We start from the raw sequence: 12,801 nt of genomic DNA, 5'->3' as shown, positions 1-12,801 counted from the left end.
CCCAATTGACAATAAACTCATATTTCTTGTAATTTATTCCCTATTCTTATATGATTTCTCATTTTAATGCAGAACGTGCAGACAAGAGAGACACTCCTCGGCCAAGTGCACGATGAATCTTCATGCCCAGGTGTTCAAACAGTATTTGTGGACTTCGTGTCTTGTGCATCCCGCTCCTCGGGAGAGTGGACAACATCAGAGACCGCAGACAAAACTCCCAGGTAAATATAATAAAGCAAGAAAAGGTAGATTCATAAAAAAATCCATATCGAAGCAAAAAAAATAAGCTTCAAGCTACAAAAATGTCTTCGCCTTGCAATCATCTCTTATCTCTATCTGTGGTCACAGCAGAAAAAAAGTATATTTTAGGAGACGCGATATGAAAGGAGAAAATTCCGTGTTGAATTTTTTATTCGTTTTCACGGCCAGGGGACTGTTGTGTTGCTTGCGGTTGTATCGCGAAAACGATTGTAATTTCTGTGCACGAGATAAGAATATCCAGAAAGGTATATTTTTGGTTGCGAAACAAATCATCGCGCGCATTCGCTGCCACCACGTGCATGGAAGGCCAATTCAGAGGTGAAGAGGATACATGATCCCTTTTAGAGAAAACCCCCCGCCATCCATTCATTGTGTGCTGATTTATGAATGTCTCCGCGTGTACGAGTTAAATTGCTTTGACCTTTATCATTTACCACGACTGTGAAACCATTAATCACCGTTTGTATCACTGCGCTATGCGTATTATATTTCAACGCAGTGTCACCTAATGCAACATTCATCAAACTGTCTTCATTTTAGCTGTGTTTCTTTCAGACACAGCTTTTGTGTACCGAGCAAAATCGAAAGTCGTCAGATCGGGCTCAAACTTGGGATGAGCACGAATTAGGGTCCCCACATTCCAAAAAACGTATGCGCCAAAAAATTTTTTTTCCGGCCGTCCGGCCGTCCGGCCGTCCGGCCGTCCGTCCGGAGTTCAGAGCTAAATTGCAAGAGAACGGTAATAGATAGAGACTTGCGGTAAACGGCAAAGTTTAAATATCGACTGGAAGACATCCGATTATGATGTCAAATTTTACCCCCCACCCCCGCGTCCGCCATTTTGGATAACCTCAAAATTTTGTTTTCGCTATATCTCAGCCCCTGTAATAGCTAAAAATCTGAAATTTTTATATGTTGTAGGGGACATCAAGAGCTTTCCAACGATACCTCATTTTCGAAAATCGGTCAAGCCGTTTAGTCAATATGGCCGCCACAATTTTTCATCGAAAATCGACCATAACTCGAAAACGGCTTGACCGATTTTGATCAACCCGGGGTCAAATGAAAGATCTCAACAAACCATACAACTCTCTAGAACATCCGAAGTTTCAAAAGTGACCGCTAGGGGGCCAAAAATCAAAAACAAAATTTTCGATGAGTTTTCGATGAATATCTCGAAAACGCCATTATCGATTTGCTTCATTTTTTGATATGTTATAGCTGACCATATTATCTAGCTCCATGCCAAAAATGAAGAAAATCTATGTCGCCGTTCTCGAGATATAGCCTTCCAAAGTTGGCATGTCATATCTCGGTTTCTACAAGTCCGATTTTGATCAACTCAAGTGCAAATGAAAGGTTTCGTGAAGCCCTACAAATGTCTAGAACATTGCAAGTTCGAGAAATGACCGCGAGAGGCGCTAAAGTCAAAATCAAAATTTTCGAAAATTTCGAACTCGAATATTTCGAAAATGCCATTATCGATTTACTTCATATTTTAATATATTATAGTTGAGGTTAAGACCTTTCCAACGATAGCTCAAACTCGAAAATCTATGGAGCTGTTCCCGAGATATGGCGTTTTAAAGATTTCTTGGTGGATGACTTTTCAACTTTTCCCGACTTTGCGCGTATTTAAATTAATTTGCGTTCTAGTTTGCTCTCACAAAATTGGTACACTGAAAGAAACACAGCTCTCGTAAGCTTGGTCAGCTTACCAGTACATTTTATCTTACTTTTTCCCACAAAAAATGCATCTTCCGGCCATCTCACCGCTAGAGGCGTACATAACGTTTCTTTGAGAATTTTTAATGCAATCTTTAAAAAAAATGTACTGGTAAGCTGACCAAGCTTACGAGAGCTGTGTTTCTTTCAGTGCACCAATTTTGTGAGAGCAAACTAGAGCGTAAATTAATTTAAATACGCGCAAAGTCGAGAAAAGTTGAAAAGTCATCCCCCAAGTAATCTTTAAAACGCCATATCTCGGGAACGGCTCCATAGATTTTCGAGTTTGAGCTATCGTTGGAAAGGTCTTAACCTCAACTATAACATATTAAAATATGAAGTAAATCGATAATGGAATTTTCGAAATATTCGAGTTCGAAATTTTCGAAAACTTTGTTTTTGATTTTAGCGCCTCTCGCGGTCATTTCTCGAAGTTGCAATGTTCTACACATTTGTAAGGTTTCACGAAACCTTTCATTTGCGCTTGAGTTGATCGAAATCGGACTTGTAGAACCCGAGATATGACATGCTAACTTTGGAAGGCTATATCTCGAGAACGGCGACATAGATTTTCTTCATTTTTGGCATGGAGCTAGATAATATGGTCAGCTATAACATAACAAAAAATGAAGCAAATCGATAATGGCGTTTTCGAGATATTCATCGAAAACTCATCGAAAATTTTGTTTTTCATTTTTGGCCCCCTAGCGGTCACTTTTGAAACTTTCGATGTTCTAGAGAGTTGTAGGGTTTGTTGAAATCTTTAATTTGAGCCCGGGTTGATCGAAATCGGTCAAACCGTTTTCGAGTTATGGTCGATTTTCGATGAAAAATTGTGGCAGCCATATTGACTAAACGGCTTGACCGATTTTCGAAAATGAGGTATCGTTGGAAAGCTCTTGATGGCCCCTACAACATATCAAAATTTCAGACCTCTAGCTATAATAGAGGCTGAGATATAGCGAAAACAAAATTTTGAGGTTATTCAAAATGGCGGACGGAGGGGTGGGGGGGTGGATTTGACCTCATAATCGGATGTCTTCCAGTCGATATTTAAACTTTGCCGTTTACCGCAAGTCTCTATCTATCACCGTTCTCTTGCAATTTAGCGTTAGGTTCCGGCCGGCCGGAAAAAAAAATTTTTTGGCGCATACGTTTTTTGGAATGTGGGGACCCTAATTCGTGCTCATCCCAAGTTTGAGCCCGATCTGACGACTTTCGATTTTGCTCGGTACACAAAAGCTGTGTCTGAAAGAAACACAGCTAAAACCGGAAGATACCAGAAAATATTTTAAAAATTCGTCACTTCCTTATCAGAGACTTTTTTCTACGAAACACTTTAAGATATTTCGTCAATACTTGACCTTCAATGCTTTTGAGAATGTTTTCTCTTTTATATTGATAAGATTGCACTTTTTTGAATTTTTGGAAAAGCGTGGAAATTTATGATTTTTCCTGCGAATTATTTATCCCTTCCTGTCATGAAATATATTTTACATTAAAATATATTACGTGATTAGAGAAATTGATAAAAAAAAGTTGTAAATTAAGAAAAGAATTTGATCCTTATCACTTTTCTTCTTTTTGCTAGCTCGCGAAGTGCTTAAGATGCTCAAGAGTTTCAAAAAGTATTGCGAATTTTTCTTTGGAAAAGTAAAAAGATTGATGAAGTCGTTGATAGAACGATAAAGGAATTTAACAATTTTTTTAAAATAAGAATTACTATTATTATTTCTTGTAATTTTTCCTATATTTTCTTTTATTCTTCTTTAGAAAATTAAGCAATAAAACACTAACGTTTCAACCCATTTAGCGGGACAAAACCACATTAAAATAAAAACTATTAAGAGTTATCTATTGGTTAGATGCCTCATAAAGCTATTATCTTACTTTCTGAGAATATCTGTAGCATAAATTTTCATGCAAAAACCATCCACTTAAATCATATCGCATGTTTATAATTTCTCACGAATAAGTCGTATAAAAAAACTAGTTGGACGCGAAACTCAATACTTTTGTAGCCAAATAGTATCTGAGAGACCTTTCATAGCGTGTTGGAGGAAAGTATTAGAACATAGAGCATTTGGCACGCGGAGGGAGTTAACTGACCTTGAGATTCTGCGGGGACATGTGCTTATACATAGTGAGAAGTGCCTCAATGTCTTTTTTTCTGCCCTCATCTCCAACAGACCCATCAAGAGCAATCTTTAGGGACCATTCGTCTGTCAAATAAAAATTTTGCGGTTTCACAGTCGCCGGATTTTTATTGAAGAATGATCCTCATTCTCAGGCTGTGTCTCTGAATTGCAGTATATAATTTTTTTTAGTGCTCTCTTCAACATTTTATCTCACAAAACATGCTTTTCTTGCAAGAGAAAGAGTGTGTGTGTGGATATAATTGTGCGTGAAGTATATAGCATGAAAACTAAAACTTTAACACAGCAAAAATTTTAATATGCCCACAGGATGATGATCTGTGCGGCGAAATGAGATGAATCTAAGAAGAGGATGTGGGTTTACTCAAATCTCTTCGTTTATTTTTCTCGCATTTTTGTTGTGTGTACACTGTGAGAAAGAAAAGTGCTACATAAACATGGAGCTTTTTTGGAATAAGATGAAAAAAATATATTTTTTCCTTCTTGACGCACTTTGGGTGAAAAATTGTGCGCGCATTTAAATGACACCCACGTAAATCAATGAGGTTTTTTTTTTCATTTAAACTGTTTCAATTTGCAATTAAATTCTGAGAGTCTGCAATTTTTGTTTCTTCCTCTTCTCCTTAGTCATCAAGACACGAGGATTTTGCTTTCATTTAAGTAAATGTGGAGTATTTCGTTCCAAAACATAAACCATTTCGCAATTTGGGAGCGCATGGTTAAACAGACTACAGATGGGATGCCAAAAATAGTCTGTGTGTATGCACAATTATGTGTGAAAGAAAACCGCAAATCGTAATATTATTCTTAGCTTTTATGCACGATAAGTAGAATGTTTCTAAATAAAATCCACCCTCGCACAAGACAGCAATCAGGCGATCTATATATTTGAAGAAAATGCATTTAAAGTGAAATTACTCATAGTATAGCGGTTAAGAAAATGCCGGGATTGAAAAATTCAAATGATTTATGTTGCGTTGCTATTCGGTTTTGTTTCGATTAATGCTTTTTGATTTATTTTAATATTATTTTAGCATTAAGAATAAACCTTCTACTGCAAGATCTCGGTGGGTTTTTCTTAAACGGTTTTGGTCGTTGATCTTACGTATTTGATTCTAATCAATTCAAAACTTTTTTCTTCAAATTCTTAGCTCTGTTTTTGCATCAAACTTGAAACTTGTTATAATGAAAGATAATTTAAAATAGCTGGAATACTTCTCTTTCAAAATACATTCGTTTTTTCCGTAATAGCGTGTTTTAGTTCTCTCTTAAAAGATGCAATGCAACGGAATTATCTCCATTTAGCTGGGGATGTTTAAATTGACAAATCATGTGTATATGGCTAAAATGTATTCCTCCTCTGTGGTGTTAAAAATAATTTATATTTTGCATTTCATTGCAGATAGTATGGTGATGAAGTGAAATCATTGAACTTAACGTTTAATTGCGATAACTTCTGCCACATACGGTGGATTCTCCAGCAGTCTTCTCTCACACATTTCTGCCATATGTACTGGACATCGTGACTAAATGAGATTCTAAAATTGATTCTCTCATTTGAAGACTTGTGGGCCGATTTCCAATGGAATCTACCGCTTGGTGAGGAATTAATTAGGAATTTATTCAAGGCATCAGCCAATGTATTTGCAATTGAATTTGCATAAAAACGACAATTTAGACTTCCTAAAAGTTCTAAATTAATTAAATTAATAAGACTTCTATCTTTAACTGTGCTAAAAACTTACTGTCTACCCTATGCTCGGTGGATGTTGATCTTTTTTTTATTGGCTTCTGCAAATCATTTATTGGAATTCGCTTAATTGATGTGACTGGGTGCGAGAAAGGGGCACACAGAATCCATTGAGATGAATTTCTTTTTATTGATTGTATACAAACACAGAGATCAGTGCTGTAAGTATAGTTCGGGGTTTGTTGCGGCGGGCAATATAAAACAGTAAAATGTTCCTCTTGTGCGACAAAATGCTCGCACTCTGTGGAGGCTGAAATATTATTATTATAATCAATGCGTATTCTGCAAGTGATGTCGAATTGACTTAAATTGGTTCAACGAGATCAAATTTGTGTCAGTCTTGTGTTGGATATCAACTCCCCGTACAGACTTCTTTCAGCCACTGAAGCTGAGTGATCCTCGACACTGCAAAATAATCCCTCCCGGTGTACCCACTTTTATTGGGAATTTATCAACGTTAAGAGGACATTTTTATCTGTGTTAATTTTTACTTGTGACGTGCGTTGTGTTAATTTTTTTTTTGCGTTGCGTGTGGATCTCGTGGAGGTGTGATCTCACAGCAAAAGTTTCCATGATCATATAGTGCGGGAGTGTGAGTGCATAGAGCATTATTGCAATGAGATCCATTGAGTGGCGTTACAGTGATAGTGGATCATACGGGGATGGATGCAAATTGGGTGTAAATAGAAGTACAGGACGCCTTCAGTGGTGTCCAGGAAGTAGATGCATCAGATTCCTCGTCCTGATTCCCGCTACTCTACTTTCGGTTATTTTAATTTGTGTCCTCTTGACCCACTTTGACATGCCCAAGGCTACATCGCACAAATCCCACATCTCCATCACAAATCGCCCTGAGACACAGAATGATGAGGAGCCAGTGAAGAAGTGCCATGTGATTAGATTCCGTGTCCATGAAGCCCTCGATATTGGGGAGAATGATTTACTCAAAGACATTCGAACATCTTTCATTCCATCAGAATCTGTGATTGTACCACCAAAGTGCCTCGAGGAGGATGGAACGGATGACACTGGGGATGAGGAACAGAGCTCAGAAGCTTCAGAAACAGTTGAGGAAGTCGATGTGACCATCCATACCAAAGATAATGCTCAATTAATTAGTTTGTACCAGAGATTCAAGAGAAATATCAATGATACCGTACAAGATGCAGACCAGAATCTTCTCTCGGTGGATAAGAATACAAATGAGACGACCGAGGAGCAGGTGGTGCCTCAAGAAAAAGCCCCCGTGGCGGATTTTAGTTCATTTTGGCAAGAAAATCGTGCTACACCAGCCACAATTCGGGAATCTCAGGCACAAATAATGCGACAGTACATGGACATGAATGCTGATCCTTGTGATGATTTCTATCAATATGCCTGTGGGAATTGGGAGAAAATGAATCCCATTCCGAAGGATAAATCTGTGTATGATACATTTGAAAAGCTAAGGGAGAGTCTTGATTCCGTTCTACGGGAGCTACTGGAAGCTTCTGCGGAACAAGCAACAACAACCATTAAAGCAACCGAAAGTGTAACCCCTGAACCAACAATTATTCTGGATAATGTTCAGGATCTTGATGCTAAAGTACAACAACGGGGCAATGGTGCACGCAAGCGACGTCATCAATTCCACTATGAGAATACTGATCTATCCAATGATGCTGAGGTCAAGGCCAAGCAACTCTACGAGTCATGCATGAACCATGAATTGCTTGTTGAACGAGGAATAGCGCCATTGAATGAACTTCTTGAGAGCCTGGGTGGATGGCCAGCATTGGATCCGCATTGGGATGAAAGTACCTTTGATTGGCTCAACCTAACTGCCCAGCTAAGGCTCTACAATAATGATATTCTCATTATGGAATGGGTGGGACCGGATATAAAGAATTCAGATGAGAATATTATTCAGTTTGATCAGACAAGTCTCGGACTACCGACGAGGGATTATTTTATTCTGGACTCCAATGCTGTCTACCTTGATGCCTACAGGTAGAGTTGAGTATAGAGAATCAATCTTGTTGTTATTAAATATTTATTATTTTAATATTTTTTTTTAGAAAATAAAATCTTTTTTTCTTGAGATATCATAAAAAAAAACAAAAATTATTAAATTCAACAGGGACTACATGGCCAAGATTGTGGAACTCCTAGGAGCCAGCAATGAGTCAGCGGAAAAGACAGCTTCGGAGATTGTGGCATTTGAGATTCAATTGGCAAAGATTACAATGTCCCCGGAGAAGCGCCAAAATGTCTCCCTTTTGTACAAAAGAATGAACATTTCGGATTTAATGGAAACCATCCCTGGGATTGACTTTAAGCGCTACCTCAGTATTGTACTGGAGCGACAGGTGATGGAGAATGAGACAGTGGTGATGTATGCCATGGATTACATGAAGCATCTCGTGGAGCTTCTCGCTGAGACGCAGCCACGCACAATTGCCAATTATTTACTCTGGAGATTTGCCAGGCATCGCACGGGGAATCTCGATGATCGCTTTCAAGATGTGAAGCAGAAATTCTACTTTGCTCTCTACGGGCGCGAACAGTCACCGCCACGGTGGAAAAATTGCGTGACTCAGGTGAACACAATCATGGGTATGGCTCTTGGGGCAATGTTTGTGCGACGGTACTTCGATGAGAACAGCAAGGAAGACACCCTGCTGATGACGCAGGAACTTCAAGATAGTTTTCGGGAAATAATCAATGAGACAGACTGGATGGACCTGCCGACAAAGCATCTGGCTGAGGCAAAAGTTGACGCAATGTCCCTCAAGATTGGCTATCCTGATTACATTCTCTCCCGCAGTGATCTCAATGCCAAATATATCGACATGAAAATAGATCCGCACAATTACTTTGAAAATTCCCTGAATGTTCTTAAGCACCTCACAAGGACGGAACATGCAAAATTGGGGCAGCCAGTCAATAAAACTGCGTGGAATACGGCACCGGCTATCGTGAATGCCTACTACAGCCGCAACAAGAATCAAATTATGTTTCCAGCCGGTATTCTTCAGCCTCCCTTCTACCACAAACACTTTCCACGTGCTCTCAATTACGGCGGTATTGGTGTGGTTATTGGACATGAGGTTACGCATGGCTTTGACGATCGGGGGCGCCTGTTTGACAAGAATGGCAATCTTCACAGGTAAGCTCATGAAAAGACATTGAATATTTCCTAATTTGTGGGCAGGAGCAAGTTGTAAGGAAGTACATATCTTTTACAGGTGGTGGAGTGAGTCAGCTATTACGAATTTCCAACAGCGGACAAATTGCTTAATTGCTCAGTATGGGAACTACACGGTATCCGAGGTAGGGATCCCCGTTGATGGCACTAGCACTCAGGGAGAAAATATTGCGGACAATGGAGGAATGAAGCAAGCCTTTAGGGCCTACATGAAGTGGCTATCCCGTCCTGAAATGACGTCTGAGGATCTCAAGGATGAAACTCTGCCTGGTTTTGAGAACTACTCAAATACTCAACTTTTCTTTCTCAATTTTGCACAGGTAAGTTTCAAATAAAAAATGGAGTTTTAATGATTTATTTTTAAAGTGAATTTTCGAAAAAGGACGCTAAGAATGCTAAATTTGAGGAGAAAAAATTAAGATCAATATTGTATAAAAAATAAATTAGGTTTGGTGTGGAGCAATGCGGAAGGCAGCTGTTGAGGTGAAACTCAAAACAGCCGTTCATAGTCCGGGAAAATTCCGCGTAATTGGCACTGTATCGAACTCTGAAGATTTCCAGAAAGCATTTAACTGCCCACCAACAGCCCCAATGAATCCTGCCCAGAAGTGTAGTGTCTGGTGATGCGAAGATGTGACTCGAAAGAGAGAGAGAGAGAACGCACGCCAAACGATGCCCCGCTGTGATTCTACTAATTTGAATGCATCGATCATTGTGAGCAAATGAATGTACGAAAGGATTGAGATATAAATGACAAAGTTTATTAGAATCCCCATGAATTTATTGCACGGCATTCTGGCCATCGTCTTGTGGAGGTCTTGTAAAAAAAAATTGTCTGCCAACGACAAATCTTTGCGCAATAGGCGCAATATTTTCCACGCACAATAACGATGAAGGAGAGCAATTTGCCTCAATGTAACCCTCCAGTATTATTTCATTTAACGATACAAATAGCCCCTCAAACGATTCAATTACGTGTAATTTAAACTTAATTTACATGATTCGGTGTCATCAATATATGTAAGCAAGAGAAAACTTGCCAGATTTGCGTTCATCATCATCAACTTTTTAATTAAGTCTCATCAATCTTCTTTAAATAAAAAAAAAAAGAAAGAAAGAAGCTATTGCGTGATAATATGGGGAATATTTGCGAAGTAAGATGTGATTTATTGCAAAATTAATTGTTTTTCTTGAACTATTTTTCATATAAAACACTATTTTATTTTATACTTTTCCCTGAAGAAAAATATTCACAACGACTTTTTTTTTGGCATTGATTTGCTGCTACATATTTGCAATTTATTTGAAGATTATTTATGAGTCTGGGACCACACACACACACCATGCAAATCTTAATGTTGTGTCGTGATTTTATATGTCTTGTGGAACATCTTTCTTCTTTGCACTAAATGATATTTATCAAAATGAATTCATTGTTCTGATTCTGGTCAATTATTCAATTTAAACGAATTAAAGCCAAGACAACTTGCTTTTGAGTCACTCAAGTGTAATTTCTTATAGGAGCAATTGTGCCCATCACGAGAACCATATGCGTTGTGAATTTGTTGGGATAATATATTGGATTGGATGATGAGATGAACTAGATTTGTATTTATGCGTCCAATCCATTGGCAAATGGGCTTATCCATTGCCTCCAATTTACAATTTACATCGCGTAGCGAGCTTATTATTATTATTAAATTTAATAATATTGTGACTGTTTATTGACCAACCTAGCGCAGGAGCAACGTGCTGTGACAGGCAGACGGGGACCTTGTGGGGCTATAAAATTGTTTATAGGACATTTTTTGTATTTAGAAGAGATGAAGAGACATTGTAAGTAAAGAGGATTAATGTTTTGCTAAAACTATTGACTAGCTATTGATTAAAATTTAATGCTTTATGCCTTAACTCATTATCCAGTAGATTCTGTACATAAAATCCTTCTATTCTGAAAATATCATAAAACTTCAAAAAATAATAAAGAATTTTTTTTTCACTAAAATCTATCAAAAAGTATAATAAAATTATTTATTTTCTTGAATTTCCGCGAAAAATAATTTCGAAGAAGCAACATTAAACCAACCTTTAATTGACAATAATTTAAAATCTGAATATTCTCATATTTATGACCATTTCTTGGTGGAACTTCAATAATAAAATTTTGTGATTTATTGTGGTGTGCTACATAAAATTTTGAAAGTAGATACTCCGCGCGACAATATGTGGCAAACAATGTTGAATGCAGACTTATTGCCATTTTCCCACATTATGCAACATACACAACGAGCTATTTGCCTAAGAAATCTAGCACTTTCTAAAATTCATACAATACCAATTTGCACCTCAAACACGCGGCCTTTTGAGATAAGAGTTCTTGGGCGCGAGACGTTTTAAGCTCTTGTGTGCACAAAACTGTCAGGCGCACAGCGGTTTGTCTGTCCTTATTGCACATTTTAGCTAAACAAATAGTAAAAATTAAATATCAATGGGTACGATATATGTGAGAGGTTTGTCTGCATTGTAAATGTCCAAAGATTTTTTTCAGCAAACCATTAACGGGAAAAGTGATTCATTTTGGTTTTCTTTTGCATATCATGGTGAGAAAGATTGCATGTCTCGTCTTTCTAATTGCCTATTTTTGTCTCATGATGTCTACTATTATGTACATACATATCTCCGGAAGCTGTGGCTGCTGGAAGAAAAATATAGGTAGAGTACATTCAGTTACACACAGCATGGGGCAACAAAGTATACACAAAATACTGGTGCAATTACAACACTTAATTTGTCTCCCGTGTGAAATGTGTACCCTGTCTCTGACATGCCACTAATCCTGCTGCGGGTAGACACTGCTAAAGAGGAAGTATCTTTCACTTTTTTAGGGGAAAAAGTAACAAAATGGGATGAATTTGATTTGTGCGTTTGAAAATGATCCTCCATGAAAAGAAAACCAAAAGAAAGGGAACCCCACCAAGTTTCTTAATCAAATAAAAGCCCCTAATTCTTTATACGAGGGCATCCGATTAATTTTACCCACTAGGTAGTCACATTTAATATTTTTTGGACAGATTCAATGGATTAGAAGATATTAAGTGTCCCTCACATGCACTCAAAGAGGAGAAAAAAATTAATTAAATCCCTTGAAAAGGCTTTCTTTTCCATCTCACACGGATAAATATATTTTTGACCAGAAAAGAAAGACAATTTAGAGAAAATAATACGTAAAACCATTAGTCTTCTTATAATAAATCCTAATGAAGTGTGGAGATGAAATTTCGGGTGGTCCTTTTTTTTCTTATTCTTATAACCATTGCGCCTATGCTTACAGCTAAACCATCCATATAAATTAAGAGAAGAGTCTGCATTTGATTTAAGAATTCTCCCAATGCTACTTCTCATACAAATAGATTCACACCAACCGCCGAGAAATCCCTTCGAAATCCGTGACATCAGCATGGAAAGAAATGTTTGTATTTCGTCACACGCTATTTTGACTCTTTCCTTCTTGCCGCTCAATTGTTATTTATGAAAGACTTACCACATCAAAGAGATAAGGAGGGATAACAAAAAATATATGTACATTAGGTACACACAAAGAGTGGCCCCGAACGCCGTGTGAAATGCACAGATTAAATACCTATAGTACATAGCATCGCTCAGTAAATCAATCATTTTGAAATGCAATTTGTATTTTATGATGATTAAACATTTGCCTTAAG

At 37.8% G+C, this 12,801-nt stretch overlaps 1 protein-coding gene across 1 annotated transcript; it reads left to right on the top strand.

Annotated features, from left to right (window-relative positions):
* Window positions 1-5,974: 5,974 nt before the first annotated feature.
* Window positions 5,975-9,848, top strand: LOC129786841 (neprilysin-4). The gene is made up of 4 exons (XM_055822090.1): window positions 5,975-7,881; window positions 8,012-9,040; window positions 9,120-9,399; window positions 9,527-9,848. Exons 1-4 carry the CDS (start codon window positions 6,509-6,511, stop codon window positions 9,701-9,703), a joined length of 2,859 nt encoding a protein of 952 aa, XP_055678065.1. The 5' UTR covers window positions 5,975-6,508; the 3' UTR covers window positions 9,704-9,848.
* Window positions 9,849-12,801: the final 2,953 nt, after the last annotated feature.

This window comes from Lutzomyia longipalpis, chromosome 1 (assembly GCF_024334085.1).
Source record: "Lutzomyia longipalpis isolate SR_M1_2022 chromosome 1, ASM2433408v1".
NCBI lineage: Eukaryota > Metazoa > Arthropoda > Insecta > Diptera > Psychodidae > Lutzomyia > Lutzomyia longipalpis.
This window is presented reverse-complemented; position numbering and strand designations above follow the sequence as displayed.